Here is a 21,625-nt window from a genome sequence, read left to right as displayed (position 1 = left end):
TCACAAACATAAATCGTTTAACGCCGTGTACGAAAGAGCGGGTCTTTTAAATTCCAAACATTGATTTATTTATACACGAGGAGAAATGATACAAATCGAGATAACTCAAAACCGGCAAGTTGTCTATGCTGCTTTTACCGCGAAACGACAGACGTCTTCCGTTGAAGTAATAACGTAGCAAATCGATCCTCTACCGTGTGTGGAGCAACCGTGTACATTATGACGAACTGCAATTTGCATGTTGTTGTATAAGTGTTATATTACGGTGGTACTGAAAATTTGAAAATTGACTATATTAACTATCATCATTGCAATTTTCAGACCCTGAGCCGAAAAACTACGCCTTAAATTGTAAATAAACAGATTCCACCGCTTATAAGGAATAATAATGGCGTTTTACCTCGAGATCATTCCGCGAAGTAACTTGGTGTACGATACGGTTCAAGATCTATAAGCTGCCCTGATAGCAAAAAAAATAAAACCAGTACTATCTCAAAATTTGTTACGACGGTGAACATGTTCGTGCAAATTATATAAAATCAAAACTAAATAACCCTAATAGTACCGGAAGGCTAGGAACATAAATAAGTTCACAACTAAGAACATTCGGCAGTTGGGGTTGTCTCATTGGTTTCCTGTTGGATACCGGGTAACAAACTTTCTAATAACTCCCCAACTTCCCGGTACTACTAGGAAACTGATCAGGATTATTATTTTGCCCTCGGTTATTAAGTATAACATTGTCGTGTTTATTAAATTAGATTGTTTATAGTATCTAACTCGACGATTGGATTCGCTTATACGCAGAGTTGGACATTTTGTATTCGAATAATGAATAGTAGCAATTATTATAGTAGTAGTAATTTATTCGGAAAAAATGTTTATTCGACCAAATCCAAGATAATTGATTTGAATAATGCCCAACTCTGCTTATATTTCAACTTATACACATTGTCTTAATTTTTACCTAACCTATTTATTAAAACATCAGGCTATAGCCTGAATCTCAAATATTCCAGTTACTGATATGAAAATATAGTATTTGATTTGATGATCTAAGTTTAGTGAGGCTTTTGCATAACCCTAAAACTAAAAAAAAAAAAAATAAGTATATATTTAAGAATACTCCTGTATTTATTACTATGATGTGGTATAATATACCAACTAGCCATTTCAATAACACTATATTCTTAAAATTTAATCTGTTAACAATACATTTATATATTGAAAATAAGATTTTTGGTATTTGTTTCAACCGGCAAACTTTTTAGTTATTTTTCTCAATTGCTTAGCACTACTAGAACTTGATGAACCCGTCATCTGGTGGTATATAATCCTTAAGACGATCATATTTGCTGCAATTTTCTGATAATATTTTATATAATATGATTCCATACTGCTAAATGTAAAAACTCATATTTTTTAAGGAAGACGTCAATCGATAACGTTCAATATCTTAGTGATTCAGTCGGAGGATTTTGAGATCATAAAAATGTATTGCAATAGGTTGGATTCCATTTCACCTACAGGAGTTATATAGTACTGTAGATGATAGAGTTGACAGTTTTATCCTTAACGATACACACAGTTATGACACTGAGAAAACTCCATTTAAACTTTTCTAAGACAAGTAATAACCGCACTTAGAGTAGTCATCGTTACAAATTAGTCGCCATTAGATAAACTTTATTAATTCATAGAAAATCCTTGGAGAATTTAGTAATTTCTCTGTAAGTTTTAATTTCAAGGACGGTAAACGAATTTAAGATAGTTGTACAGATAAATAAATTGTGCATTCATCAACTGTATACTAGACAATTATCCAAACGGTTTTCCCAAAAAATCTTTAACCGAGTAATAGTTTTGTTTAAAAAAAAAAAAAATAGAACACCTCACCGGTCTTAATAATGAAACCAGAGAAAATGTTAAACACAACGAAAATAAGGTTATCGATTTTATTTTGTCGGGTACATCTTAAAAGCACCGACCTAATGGGTTCGAGCACTGTCTTTTCTCCCCCCCCCCCCCCGTCTATTTAATCCGAATCTAGTCAACGTGGCCCTTATCTCGTCTTAGACTAAGTACCGAAGTGTAAATTCCAAGTACACAAATGACAATCATTTTTTAAGTTTTTTTTTTGCTCTTACTGTTTCAGAGACAAGGTTGTATCCACGGCGAAGAACTACCGTACATATTCGGCGCTCCTCTGGTGGGCGGATTGATGCATTTTCCAAAGAATTACACAAAGTCAGAAATCCTGCTCTCCGAAGCCGCGGTTATTTACTGGAGTAATTTCGCCCGGACGGGGTAATATATTTTATTAGCATAACATGAAAATCAAAAGGAAGATACGGCGTTAGTTACTCACCGAATACACATATATAATACACCCGAAGCGTTCGACATACTCTTTTTATTTATTTATTATATTACTTATTTTCTACTCCATGTACCGACCGACAAGTAGTTCTTATTCGACACACATATATCCCTGTGCACTTCGGATACTCGGTAAATATATAATGATGTCAAATGAACATAGTCTTTTAAATGAGATTCATTGATATTTTATCGTTTTGCCTCGAATGGACCCCGTTTTTATTACTGCACCGCATGGTTCGTTATATGGTATGGAACTTACTCTTTAAATACCAGCGGGCATTCCAAGACACATACGGTTATCATAAACATTTTAGTAGATTACAAATAATCAATGACGCTATACAGTAAAACCAACAATAAACTACCTAAAAATAATTTTGCTACTGAATTTGATTGGTATGGAAAAGGATAGTTTCATGGAACTAGGTGTTTATAAACTAATGGTTGACATTATCGAAAAATTTACCTATTTCATTTGTACCGAAATCATTACAATATAACGTAAGTGTAAAATTGGTTTTTAGAAATCCAAACGAACCCCAGGACCAAGATATGTTGCACAAACAAGAACACGGCCGGTTCAAGAACATAGAATGGACCGCATACGAAACCGTGCACAAGAAATACTTGAGTTTAGGTTAGTGTGTACTAATAAAACAATTCGACTACATAAAAAACAATTATTTCAACGTTCGTTTTTAGATACTAAACCCAAGTTGAAGAGTCATTACAGAGCGCACAGACTGTCTTTTTGGTTGAACTTGGTGCCTGAGCTTCACAAGCCCGGCGAAGATGTTCCATATTCCCATCACATGTTTCAGACCGACCTTCAAGGAATGACTTTTAAACCCGTATGTATTAGACTTTAATCAGTAATTAGGTACATTATTGAAAGTATTTAATTTTAAGAATAACGAAGGCATAATAAAGATTACTGCATAATTAATTTGTCTTACACTAAATCTGGAACAGATTATAATGCAGGGTGGCCCACAAAGATTTGACAAATTAAATAACTTTTGTTCTAGTGAATATTTTGGATTTTTTTTACTTTTAATATAGTAATATTATACTCATTTGCGCTATAAGCACCGCGGTTTTTATTGCACTTACCTGTTTTACTTTTTTAATTTTTTTTCAAGATAGCCATTTTATTCAAAATAATTTTTAAAAAATATGTTTCAACGCAATAATTATTTAGTTAGTACACTAAATCAAGTCATATTAATTAATATTTGTAAAAAATCGATGGTTGTATCGCATGCACTTAATTATTTAAATTACACATATTGATATATTACCAGATTTATATGATGCGAGCATGACGTTTTATTTCCTTCGAGAGTGCAAAAGCATTAAAAAATACATTTTTCTTAAGAGTATATAATATTTGTAATATTAAATGTAGTTAAACTAAAACCTAAACACGCACCGTTGTAATGTAGTATCATCGTGCGAGTTTCATCAGATGATTTTTTTAAAAATATTTATTTAAACAACGTATAATAATATACTTTTGTACAATATAAAGATATTCAATAAAATATCTTTAAAAGTAAAATTCCGTCCGTTAATACTGCGCCAAAGTAACGCGATAGAGATTAAATTAAATTCTTAAGAAATGGAACACAAATAATAACGAAAATAACAAACAGCCGAACACAATAGTACACCTTACGAAATATTTGCCACATTCCTCTGGTGATGCGGAGCGTCAGACACGCTTCGTATTGATAACGCTAAGGAGGTATTTCAATCGAAACAAACACCAGCTATAGTCGCTGTGTTCGCGGCCGGGACGGGTATCAGACGATACGGCCATGATGGGTCGATTGAAGCAGGCGAGTCAATAGGGAAATATTGTTTTCAAGCAAACGCGAACGTCTTGCCACTCGGTGTGGACTATAAATAATAATAATAATAATAAGAGAACCCGACCCGAGGTTTATCGTAAACTATATGTTTGTTTAGAAGTGTTTGCGCCGACGACCGAACGCTTAAAAGTTAGTTGCCCAAGCTTCGTTGGCGCACATTCTTAAGTCGCGTCAGCTTATTCTTAAATAGAGCAAACGGAAGTATTTAGAAGTTTGCCAACCGACTAAGGCACAATAAGAACATGATTTATGAACCGATGCGACGCTGAGCCGGGCGTCCGGTTTGAACATTATTATTATTCATTAACAGCCATCGCGGTCGTTGTTAAAACAATAATCATTGTTGTTGTTGTTGTTATTATTACCATCATCGCCGGGGTAAACAGTTTTTGGCATTTCCCCTCCCCCCACCCCCACATCTGATAATCGATTATGCCGACCTACCGTAGCCAGGACTAAATAAGCTGGTTATGCTGATTGCATTTTTGAAAATATATTTTCCTGGAGTCCGGGTGCTTGATTTTGTACGCATCTCATTCGGTGGACATTCTACGAAAAAAATTATTTAAAACGCTACACCGTATGGCTTCAATATAAAAATGTTTTGTCTTGTTAAATATAACTAGAACGAATTCCAACGAGTGATTGTAAAATGTTTAAAAAAACGCCAATGTTATTTTTTTTTTTTTTTTGTGGGAGGAAGGGGGAATACATTGTACTCCATTTAAATATAACTTAAATTCGAATTTAATTTTTATTTATTTAAGGTACAAACGCCTATGGCTTTTGACAAAATAATAATCATAAACACACACACATACATATATTTATAAAAATATATAAATTAATCACTACTAATATTATGTATTATACGCAATACCAGAAAAGCTGTAAATTAGGCTCATCACACTTTAATAGGCTATTAACCAAATACATGGCTTTCCCTAATGGGTCATTTCCTAATCACTTAATTCTTACAGGATCTAAGTAGTAGAATTTCTGTGATCGGGTTATCCCAGGGACTCGAATTCCTGTACGGGCCATTTTACACAATGAATAAGCATAGTTGTAAGCGCAATAGTAATTTTTTTTATAATATAATATATTAAAACAACTTTGACATCATAACTATTAAAAATTAATATAATATTTTTAGATTTTTTTTGTGTATGAAAAAGCAATTATTCAAGATAATTTTTGACACTTGTGTATTGATATTTTTCTAACGTATATTATATTCTGATTGGATATTTTCTTATTGTATTTCTAAGTATATGGATAAAACTGATAGATTTTTTTTATTCATTCAGTCAAACTCAAATAAATGTACATAATTCTACAAATGAGAAAACAAATGATTTAATTATATTTTTTGAAAAATCACTTTTACAAGTGTTCCAAATTTTAATCCAATGTTAGTCCGGTAACTATCGAGTGGGGTAAAATTCTTCATGAAATTTAAGTGTAGAGTCAAGTGAGCATACATTTGCCTTTTACATATTTACATAATGTAAAAGGAAGAAATATCGATTTATACCAGTTTCACATGAGTAAAACAATAATTTAAAATGTATTGGTTCCGAACGATTTAATTAAACTATCTTAGAATTCTAGGAATGAATAAAAAGTTATCAATATTACAAGTTTTTTTTATAGAAAAACCAAAAAAAGTATTTCAAGTTTTATTAAAAGCGCATAAACAACATAAGATCAAAAACATTTATACAAAGGGCAAATTTACAATCGCTATTTAGTATTCACCCTAACTGACCTTACCTAACTAAATATGTAGGTAGGTAAAATAACTAATAAGGTTTTTTTTCATTGGTTTTACAATATCAAAACATGTTTAACTAGATAAATTATTTTTAATTTCAGTTTTAAAAGATTCAATTTAGTGTCAAATATTTGATTTTTTGTAATGGAAAGATTCTACACGTGGATCATATTAGTTTTAATAATAATACAGTGGCTTCACGTTACATGTCCTAGCTATTTTTAGATAAACGTAGAAAATTGCTAGATTATATTGTGTACCTGTGTAGGCTGTTCGGATAACATTTTCCATTTTGCACGAACTTCCTTTTCACTAAAATGAATACTATTTTTTTTTTTTAATGAATTACTCCTACACTTACTTTTTATTTATATTTTTAAGATTAAAAAAATATTTGGTGCCTGAACATTTTTTTTATCCGACTAATTGCTAAAAAGTTGATGCTTTTGAAAATTCAACGTCCAGACGGGCAACATTGTACCTTAACAATAACAACCCCTACCCCCGCCCTTCCTCATCCCTTTTATACCTTCAAACCATGATAGTTTCGAGAATTGTTGCTCGAGAGAAGTTTAAAACAAGTGAAGGGTGCCATTTTTAAATTCTAGATCGGTGGTGTTTTAAAGTAATAGTAGAGGAAATAAAATCTTGAAAGGATGTTAAATTAAGCGTTATAGTTTTTTTTATTTTTTGTAAAATTAAGTAAAACTGTAGTAAACATCAATTCTTCTGAGACAATGGCTAGCTAGTCTTATCTGAGTGACCCTAAATTTTGGATTTATATTATTTACTCAGTCAATAACTGAATAGACAACAATTTTCAGTTGGGTTCGTGAAAACTATGTAGTCGTTGAGTAAAACTTCCTTTGTTAAGTATCCACTGTGTGAAAACTTGTTTCCCTTTATTTTCACTGTCCTTTTTTTTTTTTAGGGTGCGGAACGGACGACTAGATTGCCGGACGTGTACTACAGAGGGGCACAGCCCCCGATACTTATGCAACAGCCTGGGAACAACAAGAATTCCACCACCAGTAGTGCAACCGGTTCGGAGAACACTACCACGACTGTACTACAGCCGCCGCCGGTCGTCGTGGCGTCTTCGTCGTCTTCGGACCGCGGTGACGGCGCAGGAGTGGACGACGACAGACAACTCAAGGACGCGGCGGCCGGCGACAAAGACGACGGTCGGTCTTCGGCGGCCGACGGACAAGACGACGGCGGTGGCGGCCCGGGCTACGCGTCGTTCCCGTTGGCGCTGGCCGTGGCCATCGGCATTGGCTGTTCGCTGCTGTTCCTGAACATTATGATATTCGCCGTCATTTACTACAACAAGTCGACGGGCGGCAGCGGCGGTCGACGGGACAGCAGAGACTCGGTGGACGGCGATGGCGAAAACGACCGACAGGCAGACAGGATGAGGAAAATGAAAAAACGAACAGAAAACGGCGGCCCCATGAGCAACTTATGCTCTACCGGAGGTAAATAATATTGGCTAATTTTAATGACTCAAGTACAATAAATGAAAATGTTAGAAACAATACACTTTTGGTGTTAATGAATTTATTGTACAACCTGATAAAGAATATAAAGGGTCTTTTTTTGCATGTATAATATTATAAGTGTTAACTTGTATTTTTTAACGAAATTGCTTTCCTGTGGTCATCCCTTGTTGATAGATACACATGGACGTTTTTTAATAACGCCGACCTCTCGTCCGAACTATTGATTAACAAAATGATATCGCACGTATGAGGTACTCATTAGAATGTATGTTATTATTATTTCGAATCCTCGCGGATCTGGTAAACATGGTAATGTTGCCGTAAATAATTATTGTAAAAGGGTGTGTGTATCGCGGCCATGTATCGTTTCTGATATTAAATCCAGAACAATTCAACGTGACCATTAATAACGTTTTTGCCTCGGTGTTTACGATCGTGACATTTATGTGAGATCCTAATTTGGATTTTATCGTTGCGAAACCCTGGAGACTATTTTTTGTTTGTTGTGTTTCTACAAAACATTGCGAACTCGGGTTATCATCCGGTCGCGCCGGATTTTTAAAAAGCATACAGTGGTGGCTTTTTATTATTACAATGCAACAAAAAAAGAATGAAACATTTATGTATGTATATATATATATGTGTGTTAGTTAAAGGAACGCCTTCTATAATTTTCTCGCCCTCCAGAAAAACCTTAACGTCATACGTTTTCATAACACATTTATGAAAAAATATAATATAGTAAAACGTCTTATACATTTTTTCTTCGTGCTGTCCGTACAGTATCTACGGTTTAACCAAATGCCATTCCATTTTCCAATTAAGTGTTCTAAACATGTGAGCGACAAAAGAATTTACACTAAAATGTTTATATTTTAAACATTTATTCTCAGTCTGTCAATAGCGCTAACCCCACATTTACATTCAGCCCACTTCCGTGGCAGTGAGCATGAAAGTAACGCGCGAGCATGTAAATACGTCACTCGCGCTGACCACGCTCCTCGCATTTTCGCTGCAAATTAAACCATAGTTGGCGACTCGAAAACTGGCCCGTGACCAGTGGTTATAATAATGGTGGAAACAAATGGCAAGCAAGTGGCATGGCGGGCGGAAAACTGTTCACCGCACTACACCCCACCCGTGATACATGGGTTCTTAAGCTGAACAGTTTTCCACCCGCCTGCCATTTATTTCCACCATTGTTTTAACCACTGACGGGAAACGGCCGCTAGAGTCGCGTCGGTCACGGGCCAGTTTTCGTGTCGCCAACTATACCGGTGTTAGTTTTTTCCCCCAATATTTAGTCACGTACTCATTGTAATCTTTGTCGTTACAGGAGCAACCGAGTTGCTGCAAATGATGGAAACTCGAACGGCCTCGTCACAACAACTGCAACAACAACCTCATTCAATACTGAAAAAGCCTCCTCCGCCGGTGTCGCCCACGCAGGTGGTGCAGCCTGCTCCACCGGATCTCGGCGGTGGCATGCACGTCGTACCGGTACACCTGGGTGGTACCGGCGGCACGAGTCAACGAGTCTCGCAGCCTCCGCCGGTTGAATTCGCAGACGTGTCTCAGCTGTGTTACCGCGGTGCAAGCGGCGGCGGCGGTAGTGCGACCACGCTGCCCCGTCCACCGCCGCCGCCCAAGTGTCTCCGTCCGGACCAACATCACCACCATCACCATCACCATCAGCAACACGGTGGAACACTGAGGCGGCACGGACAAGCGACCGTGCCGGCTTGCACGTGCATTACTGTGACGCCGCCGGTTCAGTCACAGGCACCGCCCGCGACGGATCCGGCCAAAACGGTAGAGGAGCTGCACGTGTGACAATCGAAAGGGGCGGGACACCGCCGTTCGTCGGACACCGAAATCGACAGGCTAGCCAGCGATCTGACCAGGATTTGCGACCAACTCCGCGAATCGTCCGCAACCAGACAGCCTGGAGACCTGTTCTACTTATGACGTTAAAACAACTGCACCCTGTACATAACACGCTATTATTATTACATTTTAGGACTAATACATTCTATTAGTGTATTATACATGTATTGTATAGTGTATAGTATACATGAAATAAAATAAAATAATTTTATTCTGATGAAACCATAAGTAATAACTCGATTTAACTTAGTTGAAATGTATGATTTCTTTTAAATTTTACTTCCATTTTTTTTTACTTACAATAATTAGAATGAATCGTTACAGAAATGTATTTAAATTTACAATTTATTTTACTGGAGTTATTACACTTTCATCAGAATAACCTAAATACTTCAAACTACTGTTATGTTGAATAATATTGTAAATAAGATTATTTTAAGTCGTTTTGTAACACACTCGTTGTTTTTCTTGTCTGTTTTTTTTTTGTTCGCGTCTATCGAAATAATTTAAAATGTGAGAGCAATACGTTGATATTAGAAATAAATGATTGTTTTTGTAAGAAAAAGGATACAGTTTCCGAATTCCTGCAATGTTAAATGTTTGTTTCAACTTTTTACTATGTTAACCTAGTTACCAGACGGTTGTCACGAATAGTTAAAACTTGTGATGTATTAAGTATGTATGCTTTTGGAAATATATCGTTGAAGGTGATTATAATAATTAATGTTATCTGATGTATATATAAAAATGTCTAATGCAAAACATAATTGCATGCGATTAAAAAAAGAAACTAGATTCACTACGATAATGATTGGATTAAAGACAAAGTATATGAAAATTAAAAAAAAAATCGTCAATAACTCGGATTGTTAAATTGTATTATTTAATCGGTATATATATTTTATATTGTTTAACCGAATTTCAACACAAAATAAATATCAGTCAAATCACTCAAGAAATAGTAATTTAAATAATTATTTCATTATAAAGTTTCATTATAAGTTTGAACATTTTTATGGCACTTATTCGTTAGTTTTAATAGTAAATTGAAGAATAAATTACATTATGATCAAGTTTGGGCGATTTATTAGTTTCTAGTATTATTCATTTGTCAATTTACAAGTTAAAGTTACTATTTAATCTTCGTCAGGGTTTAGAATGTTTTTTTTTATCATTAACTTTATTTAAAATGCTATGTCAATATTAACTATTTCTTGATTTCTTGCTTCGGCTTTTTTGTGTCAACGTTTGTAAGTTATTTTATTTTTAAAGCAGCAAAACCTATGTACTAGTATTTGAGTTAGCTAAAAGCTTCAATGATATATAATTGCGCCCAGGCTTGATGTGTATACGACTTGATATAATTTGAGATGCCCAATTAATAAAATAATTGTCCCAGTTGGTCTCTAACTAACAGATATGGTCACATTGACCGTTGTTATGTTTTGTGCTATACGTTTAACAAATGTAGATATAATTGATTTTTCCGAAAAACTTCTAAGAGTATAATGTCTATAAAACGGATGTATAGGTACCGGTTAAGTGTATTGCACAACACTGTTTTCTTAATTGAAGGGGTCAGCGGATAAAGGTGTTAGCTAACATTGTTTTGAAAATGCATTTTATTGCATCAATAAAACGGTTATAGCGTTATAGTATTTAGTATAGAGGATCTCTAGACCGATATTTTTCCTCTTATAAATTATTTCATCTATTGAATGTACAAAAGTTCCATAGCTTTCGTGCAACATTTAGTTACAAAAGTGGCGTTCCTGAACAATTTCAAAAATGTCAGTTAACACCTTTGTCCGTTGACCCTTTCAATTACTTCTTGTGACGTCAACTCAGTAAAATAATTCCACATTAAAAAATGATTAGGTACAGAAAAAAACCGTACATACAATACCTTATTATATTGTGTAATTACCTTTCAAATGTTTGTGAATAATTGTTACTCCATCGTGGTTTAAATTGTAATTTTAAGCCATTAAATATTATTATTATTATTATTGCTAGCTATTAACGTTCAAGACTATATTTTTAGTGTACCGTTAACATTATCATTATTTATTAAATTGTATAAACTAATTTGTGTACAGGTTCAAAATCTTTTTGTAAAAAAAACCAAAAATATTTTTTAATAATATAAAAAACGAAACGAGATCATTGTGAACGTGAAAATAATAAATGTGGTTCATTAACAATAAACTGAATTATTACTTGCATTATCCGGGTTTATTTTTCTTCTATTAAAATAAAAACAAAAGAGGTTCACTTCGTTTCACTGCACACCACTTTAACACAAAAATTATAACAATGATATAGAAATTCATTTTAAATATTAAGATTGTTGTTGGAAATAGTAGTTCATGACATAAACCGTGATGAGTGCAAAATAACAATAATGATTAGATAAATATGGCTTCTTTTTTTGCAAAATCTTTTATAAAAAATGTACAATTCTTTTTTCGGAGTGTTTTTATTCTTAGTTTATAGAACTTTGAATTGATGTTTAAAATTGACAGTTGGAAAACTTAAAACAAGTGCTAGGTACAATTAAAGATCATAAATTAACTTTACAAAACAACATTCCTTTTTAACACGCTTATATTAGCTTCACTTGTATGTATGTTTGTATGTAACTATGTAACTAAAAGAGATAGGCAACCGAACGTACATACGTGTATTCATTGTTGTTTACCTAAAGTTTTCAAGTAATAGAGACACGTATGTACTAGAATTTAAAAAAACACGATTTTAATTTTTTATTAATTGATTTCTATATTGAAAATTAATTTCTACTTTTTAGTTTTTTTACTATTTAAGCGTGTTTTTATTAAAACAGTATTTCTTAGTTTTGCTCACCTAATCTAAACGCGGAATAGGTAATAATTTTTGTTTTTTGTTTTTTAACGGTGAAACTTTTTTGTTACCTCCAAAAAATGATTTTGCTTTACACAAAATGTTGTATTTACTCGAGACCATGTTGAATCGTTAAAATCCCACGAGATTTCGCCAATTATTTTGTTCCAATAACATAATGGACTTTTTAGTTCTTCTGAGTTAAAGTTTCCTTCCCATGAAGTGTAATTACAAAAACGATTGATCGCGTTATATAAAGCCCTTGTAAGTGGTAAGATTAGTTTTGAAAACCACACATAATTTAATTGTTCATAAAAACCAATGACTGCTCTAACATTGATCGGTTGTTTGATTTGGAAATTGTAAATCCCGTTATTTGATATTCTATATTTTATTACTTCAGTAAAGTTCATTTTTACATACTACATAAAACCAATTTTATAATTCGTAAAATTATTTTACGATAAATAACAACATTTTATTGATAGTTTCATTTTTAGTTTTAACGTTATACCTACATTTAAACATAGTTTATTATTATTATTATATTAGGCGAATATTAAACCAATATTTGAAATCGTTAGTTGATGATAGTTGATCTTGCAGTATCTATGTGTATGGAAATTTTGTATTTTAAACAGCAAAACATTTTAAATACCGAAATCAAGATCCATTTTTATAGATTAGATGCTATGTTATATATTTTTAAGCAGATATATTTAAAAGTGACCTTGTATTTTTAACATAACGTTGAGTTGAGTAGAATCAATGTTTTATTTTGTACTTCCTGATCAATATCCATGGTGTTAAATAATATTAATAGTTCATGCAATTATAGTCAATTATAGTTGACAAAAATACTGAAATGAAAATTTTAACATCAAAATTTAACCGATTCAAAATGTATTTTATCCATCGAAACGTATCGTTAATAATTTATATATATATACTAGAATTCAATTGAATTGAATAAATTACCACTACTGTGCTTACCAGTCGTGAGTACATTGGTTGCTGGCTGAAATGTGTGTTACTATGCTGAAACGGCTGCGATAACAACCGTCTCAGACTTCAGTTGTTTTTCAGCTTTTCACGAGCAAACGACATTTTTGTTGGAAATACAGTTTTTGCGTTTCAAGTATTATATCTAATATTCTGAAACATGTGCTCTACGGAGAAGATTTTGTGGGCCGGCGGCGCCGTTCTAACGGTAACTGGCGGCGGTTACCTGCTCTATAAGGTACGCGTATGAACATACATATTGTTCGATGACACGTTCAACGACACACCTTCGACCAGGGCTCGCTGTTTTGTCAGTGTCAGCACAATAGTTATTAGTTTAAATAAAAATTGTTCTCGTGTTCAAGGCCAAAAAGAAATGGTGGGACGCGGCACCGGTAGAACCCGCATCGGTAGAACTTGCACCATACTTGCATATACCATCGACGGTTCGGTCCGGAGGCGGTGAACTGCCGAGCCCCGTGTGGCTTTAGGGCCACACGCTGAGGTAACACATTCATTAGTTTCCACAAAAAGCAACATACTGCAACGCGTTGATAATATTTCTTAGTCAGTCTCCTTTTTTTTTCTCTCTGTTAATATTGAACCCAGGTATATTTAACTTGTTTGACTCTACTGAACTCATATCTACAGACTTTCAGGTGTGGAAAAACGGCCGTACTATCATGTTGGAGACCACTACAATTATAAGTTGTCTACGGCCGCCGTGTTTGAACCCATCACGTGGTTTTTTCTCTCTATCTATTCAACCTGTCATCCCTGTGGTCGCATTCATTTTGTTAGCCGCCGTCTCAGCCATCCTCGCCGTGGTTGGCCGTCGACTAAGTTTTGTAAATAAATAGTTATTTAAGTTTATGTAGAAAAATTGTCCTGTTTATTCCCTTTCTCGTGAAAACCTTAGTGATACTAATACACTTAATTAATGATCACCTAATAAATATGTACTGTGTTAATACGGATGTTGTTGTTTAATATGTTAGGGAACTCGGGGCAATTGCCCTGGTGTCGAAACACTTAAGCTAAAATATTATGTACTTACTCGAAATAAGTGTATCGACACAAGGGCTTTAAAAACCAAATCGCTATTTTACTACTTTATCTATTTTACTAGAGCTTCGCTCTAGCTGGGGGCTCCGCCCCCAGGACCCCGAGTCGGGCGGGTAGGTCACAGATTCCTGGTACTGTACCCGGCTACGCCGGGCACGCTCACGTCCCCTCGCTGCAAAGTATTTTCGGGGAGGTCACAGATTCCACGGTATGTGGAAGTCAGTGCACAGCGGTTCCTAGGGGGGTGCCCGGCTGCGCCGGCCACGGTGTCGAGCCATCGCAATACGTCTTAAAGGAATGACGTTATAATTCATGGTACCTGTAGGCTGTATGTAGTAATCAGAATTCATACCTAGTTATGGACAAATATTTGCAAGCTAAGTACTGATTAAGTGTAGAGTAAGTCTAGCTATGTATCTGTAATTTTTTTAAATTTTAAATTGAAAAGAATAGTCTAGAAGTTAGACGGTTAATAAATATCAAGTGTCCGGTGTTGCTTACTTGGGTTGCTACCACTTTTACCAATTTTTATGAACTAACAATGTCCAGTTCCTCATCAGCGGGCGGAATTCGTATTGAAAACTGATAAGGACGGCAGGTCTCCGAGTGTTTTGGCATTCACTCGCTCCGCCAACTAAAAATATCCTAGGTTTGTAGGCTACAGTCTATGAGGAGGTAACAGGTTTAAAATTAAGTTTAAATTAAAATTTTAAAAAGTTAAAGAGGCTTGATAAGAAGCTGGCCATTGGGAAAAAGTGTACAATGGAAATTGTCTTTGGTAAAAGTTGTTATATTATAGACCACGTCATCAATATAGGCCGGCGTCATCCCGCTTAATTTTATGAGTTGAAAACAGATAAAAATGTCTAGAGGACAGTCAGCTAAATGTCTGTTAATATTTATCTTTGTGAAACAAAATTTGTTTAAACGTAGTATGTTATATGTCTGTACACAGCAGTTCCGAGGGGGGTGCCCGGCCACGGTGTCGAGTCAGCTCACTACGTTTTAAAGTATACCGTTATAATTCATCGTACCTTTATCTAGTAATCATAGTTCATACTTAGTTTCAAAAAAGTGTTTTGCAACCAACAGCATAATGCATTAAATATGTATATTAAAGGTCTGGTGGTTTAACAGAAGTTCATAAGTGTTTAAGAATTCAAGAGTAAATCACATGAATGAAATGTCTAGAGTTTATATTAAAACTTAAAAGGAAAGGAAGTGAAGAGTGATAAATACATTATTTTGATTTTTGATCGACTATTTGGCAGAGCTTATAAAAATGTCCAAAGAGAGGTTAAATGAAATGTCTCGATGCAAATCTTTTAGTTTTTGGATCTGGACCTATAATGCTAAAGGTACTTTGATACTTAAGGTCTGACGTTTGTTGGTTATTAGAAGTTTAAAAGTGTGGAAGAATGATATGTTTGTGTGACGGTTACTTAGGAACTCAAGAGTAGAAAACATGAATGAAATGTCTGAAATAATTTGTAGCAAATATTTTTGATTATTCGAGTGTCCGGCGGTGATTATAAAAACGGTCAGAGTACAAAATGGTAATAATAATAATATTCAGTGCATAAAATACCTAAATTATTTGATACTTATCCAGACATATTTTATACATAATAGATAAATTGATATATACATTAATACTTTTTTAAGTAAACCATGAAAGGTATAAATCCATAAGTTGATATATGTTTAGATGGCTAACCAACAATTCATCCTACTAAATGATAATAATCAAACATTTTAAAATAATTTTATTTTTCATTAAGTAGTATCAATTTAAAAAAATATAGCAAATCAAAATAGATTTACTATACTTTTTTAGGGTGGAGCGAATACTTATATTATACTTCTATAAATAATAAAATAGTAAATTAAATGTTGATTTTCAATATAAATTTTAACCCTTTGAAGCACAGCATTTTTTTCTCCGATTTTCTCTGAACATGATTATGAAGGTGGTAATAAATATATACCACTGTGCGAGAGTAGGCTATTTTTTGAAAAAGTGGTATATTACTTATACCACCATGCTTCAAAATGTTAAAATGCAATAAAATGATTTGAAATTAATATTTTATTTTTATGTTCCAATTCAAAACACTTATATCCAAAAAGATACATTTTCTAAACAATTATTGCCGTTTTATTTTGCCTAATAAAATTATTGTTTATTCATGACATTAAATTCTTGACAAAAAACCTTTTATTCGCCGTTAGGTTAGGTTTGGCAATAAACATCTCTTTAGATGTTAATTTACAAGTGGAATATTTAATTTGTTATTAACATAATGTATTTATAAGAAAAACCCGTTTTATGGGGGGGGGGGGGTTCGACTCTTTTACTTTTGTGTCCAATTAAAATGGTTATATTGTATAAAAAATGAGTGTCAGCTATGTTGAAACAGTTTACAGTATTTCCGTTTGTATGTAATATTAATTATAAAAAAATTTTTGGTGGGTAGAAATTTTACCATAAACGATATTAGAACGGCGCATAATTAATTGTGAATACTTGTGGTGACGTCAATATTCTTTTAAACATAAAGTATTATTATTTTATTTACAAATGTGTTGTTTTGAAATTTCAATGATTACATTATATAATGGTACATAGTTTGTGATAAACCATTAATATCGAGTACGCCATCACAGAGCAACATAATAATAATAATTATAGCCATTAAACTCGCTGAACAGAATAATAACGAATTTCCTCTATTTAATTACATTTTTTATTTTTAATCGTTTACATTTTATTTATAATATATATAATATATACTATATATGTATAAACAGATTGAAAAACAACAGATAACATGAGCGTTCTTAATCATTTATGTACAAAATATAAATCATACCTACTTTGAAAAATAAAACAAAAAAGGGAGAAAAAAAAAATATTCAGTATAATAACAACTTTAAAATATTCAATTTGGCTAAATAATAAAATAAAAAATAAAACAAAAAATAAATATTAAGCAATAATATTAATACTCGAGTAAAAAATAATAATCATTATTTTATACATACATAATATAATAATAATATATATATATATATATATATATATCTTATTTGATATGAGTACCAAACTAAATGTAATAATTGCTTTTTACAATGTTATCATTTTTTTTTTTCAGTAGGTATCATAACAATCTTAGCCTAATACGCTACACTTAATCGCGATTCATTTACCGAACGATAATCTTGGTAAAATTTTTTTTTATAATATATATATACAGGACTATAACGTCGAGATTTACATATCGTATCACTCGTTTAGTATAACCGGTATTTAATAATAATAATAATAATAATAATAATATCTTATTTTTAAAACAAAATAATTATTGTACAAATTATTTACATTGAAATGAAAACGTGAATTATCAACACAAAACAAAGTAATAATGAAAAACCAATTAAACGTTAGACAATAATAATAGGTTTCTTTTTAACAACATTCAATAATTTTTTTTTTTTTTAATAATTATATATTATATTATATTTTTTTATAATTGTATTATCTACACGTGCACAAAATAGCATTGGGATTGTCGCGAGACACATTGCTTACATTGACGGGAGCAAAAGTTATTGCTTAAATACGAATTTTTTTTTCGTTTAGCTTATTTTGTCATACGTTTGACGATAACTATAATTTTTTAAATAATAGTTTTATCTTATTAGAATACAAATAATCATCAAGGAGAATTTCCATTTGCATTGTACAATCGTTTTGTACACTAATGCGGTGTACAAAAATGCAAAGGCGCGTTTTTTTAACCAATAATAATATATCATTATCGTTACATATATATATATATATATATATTTGTATATTTATCATACATGAGATACGTGTAGTCGCAGAGGGGTTTTCATAATACATTTATATAATATTATGTATATTTACCTACACTAAAAATATAATTAAATGTACACCGATAATAATAATATTTACAATGTAATTAATAATACGTTTTAGTATTTTATAATATTATTTTAGTAATAAATCAATGAAATAATATGATACAAAGAGATGAAAGGGGCGGGGAAACTGGAGGCAGAGGTCTTTTTTAGATCTTCGAAGGGTGGTCTGGCGGCGACGACGACGGTTCACGGTATTTTCCTTTGTTCACCTTGTTCGCCTTGTTTTGAGCTAGCCAGGTGTTAAACGTATTCCTGTGTACGACAAAACAGTTATTTCGATTAGTCTTTTGGGGTACACACAATAATAACAAAATGAATCCGAGAACGAAAATCATTGTGAGTATACAATAGTGTAAAATATTCGAAAAAAACGCTCTTAGTCGGCCATATATATTTTATTGATGTTTTTCGTTCCAAACTAGATTGTTCAAGAAAAAACGTTAAAATGGGTAAACTAACATCAGTATAATCGAATGCCCATTGTAAAACAAATACTTTTTAATTCAACTGGTAAATGAATCGGGTAAAAACGACCAAAAAAGTATATCTGTATTTTTAAAGGGTACAAAACCAGGAAAGTCACTTTTGTTCTATCTAAACAAAAAACATGTTTAAATAATGTTGTAAAATGTTAAAAAAAATACCTAAACATTTTTATTTTATTCAATTCTTGATTTTAATAATGTTAAAAAATAAAAGGATTCCATTTGGTCATTTTCGAAAAGTGACTCGCCTGTTTTTTTTTTGTACCCTTCATTTGTAGTAAGCACCGTTAATACAAATTAATAAAACGTTTAATTTTAGAAATATTAATTTTATACTTTGCTGTCCAGTACCACGTAATGAGTCGAATAAAAAAATTGCACATAAATAGTATATTTTAATAATATTTAATTTAAGTTAAAAAACGATAATATTATACAATAATTGTCAACTTATAATATTAGCCAGTTATTACAGTTTTGAATTACACAAAAATGTACACGACTTAAAAGCTTATCTTTTACTTAATCTATGAAATGTGTTCAGTATACAAACAGTAATACACATTTTTTTTTTTTTTAGAAGTTTCATTATATTATGTAGAACGTCTGAGGAAAGAGATATATTTATAATATTTAAAGTGTAACTTATGAATGATATAGAGCTTTTTTATTTGGAGGGGGGGGAGGAAAGTTCGCACGGATATTTGTTACTCGATTCGTTTCCCGAACAAATGATTTATTTGTAATAATTAATCTATCGAACCGAGACAAATAATTTTATTAATTTCATTTTTGCCACCATCGAGTGTGGCCGACTTTTTCGGTACCTCGTGTCCTTTCAATAGTGACTTTACCGAAGTTAAGAAAAATCGCTTTGCCTTACTTGCAGTGTTGGTAACAACATTCGAAACTGCAGTAATCGTCGTCCCAGCCGGCACACGACACGGCCACGTTGCCACAACCGTTTCGTGTGCACATGTTGACCGTCTGCTTCTGGGATGATGAGGGGGCACTACCGGCTAATGGCTGTTCTGCGTCGGATTGAAACACCATGGCCACTGCAGAGAAAAACAAAAATCACCATTAAGTCTTACAAAATATTACTGTTGTTGCGTTAGTCAAAATTAAAAAAAAAAAAAAAAACTTCAAGGCGCAGCTAGTGACCAACCCCGCCTACAAGTAGACGTATCGTCAATAGGTAGTCAACGTGTTAAACCATTCGAACGGTTTCGACGCTTTCGGGGGAGAGGATCCGAAACTACTTGGGGGAAAAATATATATACATATATATATATATTGTGTACAGGATTAAGTGGATATTGATTTTATCCGACAAACGAAACCGGAATCCAATAACTACCGTCGGATCCCCTCCTCATTTTCTTGTTATCAGTATTACACAAACATACTATCCCCCTTTGTAGATTCAGTAACGATGGCGACGCGCGGTTGTGTCCCAGAGGAGTTAGTTCGACACCGGCCCGAACTTGTACGTTAAAAAGCACTCTCGTTAAAATAAAAACTATTATAAAACGTCAACAGTCAGGCACGTTTACCATAAAATGCCGTTTACCTCCTTTGGATTTTTCAAATATCGAAATTCAGTTTAACCCCGACGATTGGCAAACACGTTGAACATTCCCATGTATATTATTAGTAACGAAACCATCGGTGTTATGCAAGATTACTATCGTTTTCGACAAAGCCAAAACAAGTGGACGATACAATATCGCTAGGCATCCACAAACGATTAGAACTGGCCAGTAGTGAAAAAGAAAAGAAAAACGCATAGGCCTACCTATTTAGATTTTATTCTCGTGTGCACGGCCGCGTTTACTATACTATATCACTGTCATTGAAACTAAGCCGGCATGATTGACGATATCGATCGTTCCGGTGAAATATATCAAGTCGAGACGGAGAGAGAGAGAGATAGAGAGAGAGACCATAACAATATTATGTAATACCCGACGTTGGTGATAAATCACGAAGACCTTCTGAAACGGCCGTCGTAGCACGTTATTTTATCTTCTCCGGGCCGGATCATAACAATAAATACAACTACATGTAATATTATAGATACTACTGCGGGCTTATCACTTCTTTTTTTTTTTTAACGTCTAACAACCCAGTTTTACTATCAACCCCCCGGGCGACTGCTTATCAGCTATCACACGAGGCGCGTTCGCCCTGCGTTGTACTCACGTAAGACGACACGTTGGTCGGCGGTGTTGGAGGTTGCGACTGTTGTGGCGAAGGCGGCAAACCTCCCTGCGGGTGCTGCGACAAGTGGTTGAGTACCGGTGCCCCTTGGTTGTTGTGATTGCCGATCAGTCCTGTCGTTTGTTGCTGCGAGAAAACATATTTTTAAACAGTCATTATGATAATTAAAAAAAAAAAAAAAACAACATGTAAACAAAAACGACCGAGCAGCGCAGAGCGGAACAAAGCTTTCGGCGTGATGTCGCTTTGAGCAGGTGTGGCCGTCTCCCGAAATGGCGCCGGCGGCAACTGCCCGGTTATCGGATACCGGCGAGGGTGTGAGTCAGTGTAGCCCGTGTCACAATAGCCGCATACTACCGTACGTTACTTTCGGCACCCCTTTCGTGAAAAAATACACCCCACCCCCCCCGGCCTCGGGACCGGCGAGCAACCCCGAAAATGTTTATTATTTTAAACCACCCGCTTGTCCCAGACATTATTCGATCGTTAAGCGAAAACGCTCTTTCGTCAGACACACGCTTCTGTTTCTGTTCAGGAGCACAGCCAAAAGTTTATCATATACTAAATATTACATTGTTGTTGTTATAACAGCCACCCCCCCTATTTATGTGGGCAGCA

General features: G+C 33.8%; 2 protein-coding genes across 2 annotated transcripts in view; one reads left to right on the top strand and one right to left on the bottom strand.

The window, feature by feature from the left end:
• LOC126839294 (neuroligin-4, X-linked) overlaps positions 1-9,704 on the top strand; it is a 227,393-nt gene extending 217,689 nt beyond the window's left edge. The window contains exons 7-11 of the mRNA XM_050574524.1: positions 2,156-2,307; positions 2,907-3,019; positions 3,085-3,233; positions 6,965-7,511; positions 8,872-9,704. Of these exons, the coding sequence (XP_050430481.1) occupies positions 2,156-2,307; positions 2,907-3,019; positions 3,085-3,233; positions 6,965-7,511; positions 8,872-9,368 (1,458 nt within the window). The 3' untranslated portion in view covers positions 9,369-9,704. The remainder of the gene's footprint in view (positions 1-2,155; positions 2,308-2,906; positions 3,020-3,084; positions 3,234-6,964; positions 7,512-8,871) is intronic.
• Positions 9,705-17,168: 7,464 nt separating this feature from the next.
• LOC126838254 (TOX high mobility group box family member 3-like) overlaps positions 17,169-21,625 on the bottom strand; it is an 80,885-nt gene continuing 76,428 nt past the window's right edge. Inside the window, 3 exon segments of the mRNA XM_050572544.1 lie at positions 17,169-18,551; positions 19,668-19,842; positions 20,990-21,133. Of these exon segments, the coding sequence (XP_050428501.1) occupies positions 19,804-19,842; positions 20,990-21,133 (183 nt within the window). The 3' untranslated portion in view covers positions 17,169-18,551; positions 19,668-19,803.

The sequence above is a fragment of the Adelges cooleyi genome, unplaced genomic scaffold (genome assembly GCF_023614345.1).
Source record: "Adelges cooleyi isolate 19-005CV unplaced genomic scaffold, UGA_ACOO_1.1 ACOO_flye_CR_arks_rails_tigmint_CR_PRNA_30, whole genome shotgun sequence".
Lineage (NCBI taxonomy): Eukaryota > Metazoa > Arthropoda > Insecta > Hemiptera > Adelgidae > Adelges > Adelges cooleyi.
The sequence above is the reverse complement of the archived record's forward strand: the minus strand, read 5'-3'. Positions and strand labels throughout refer to the sequence as shown.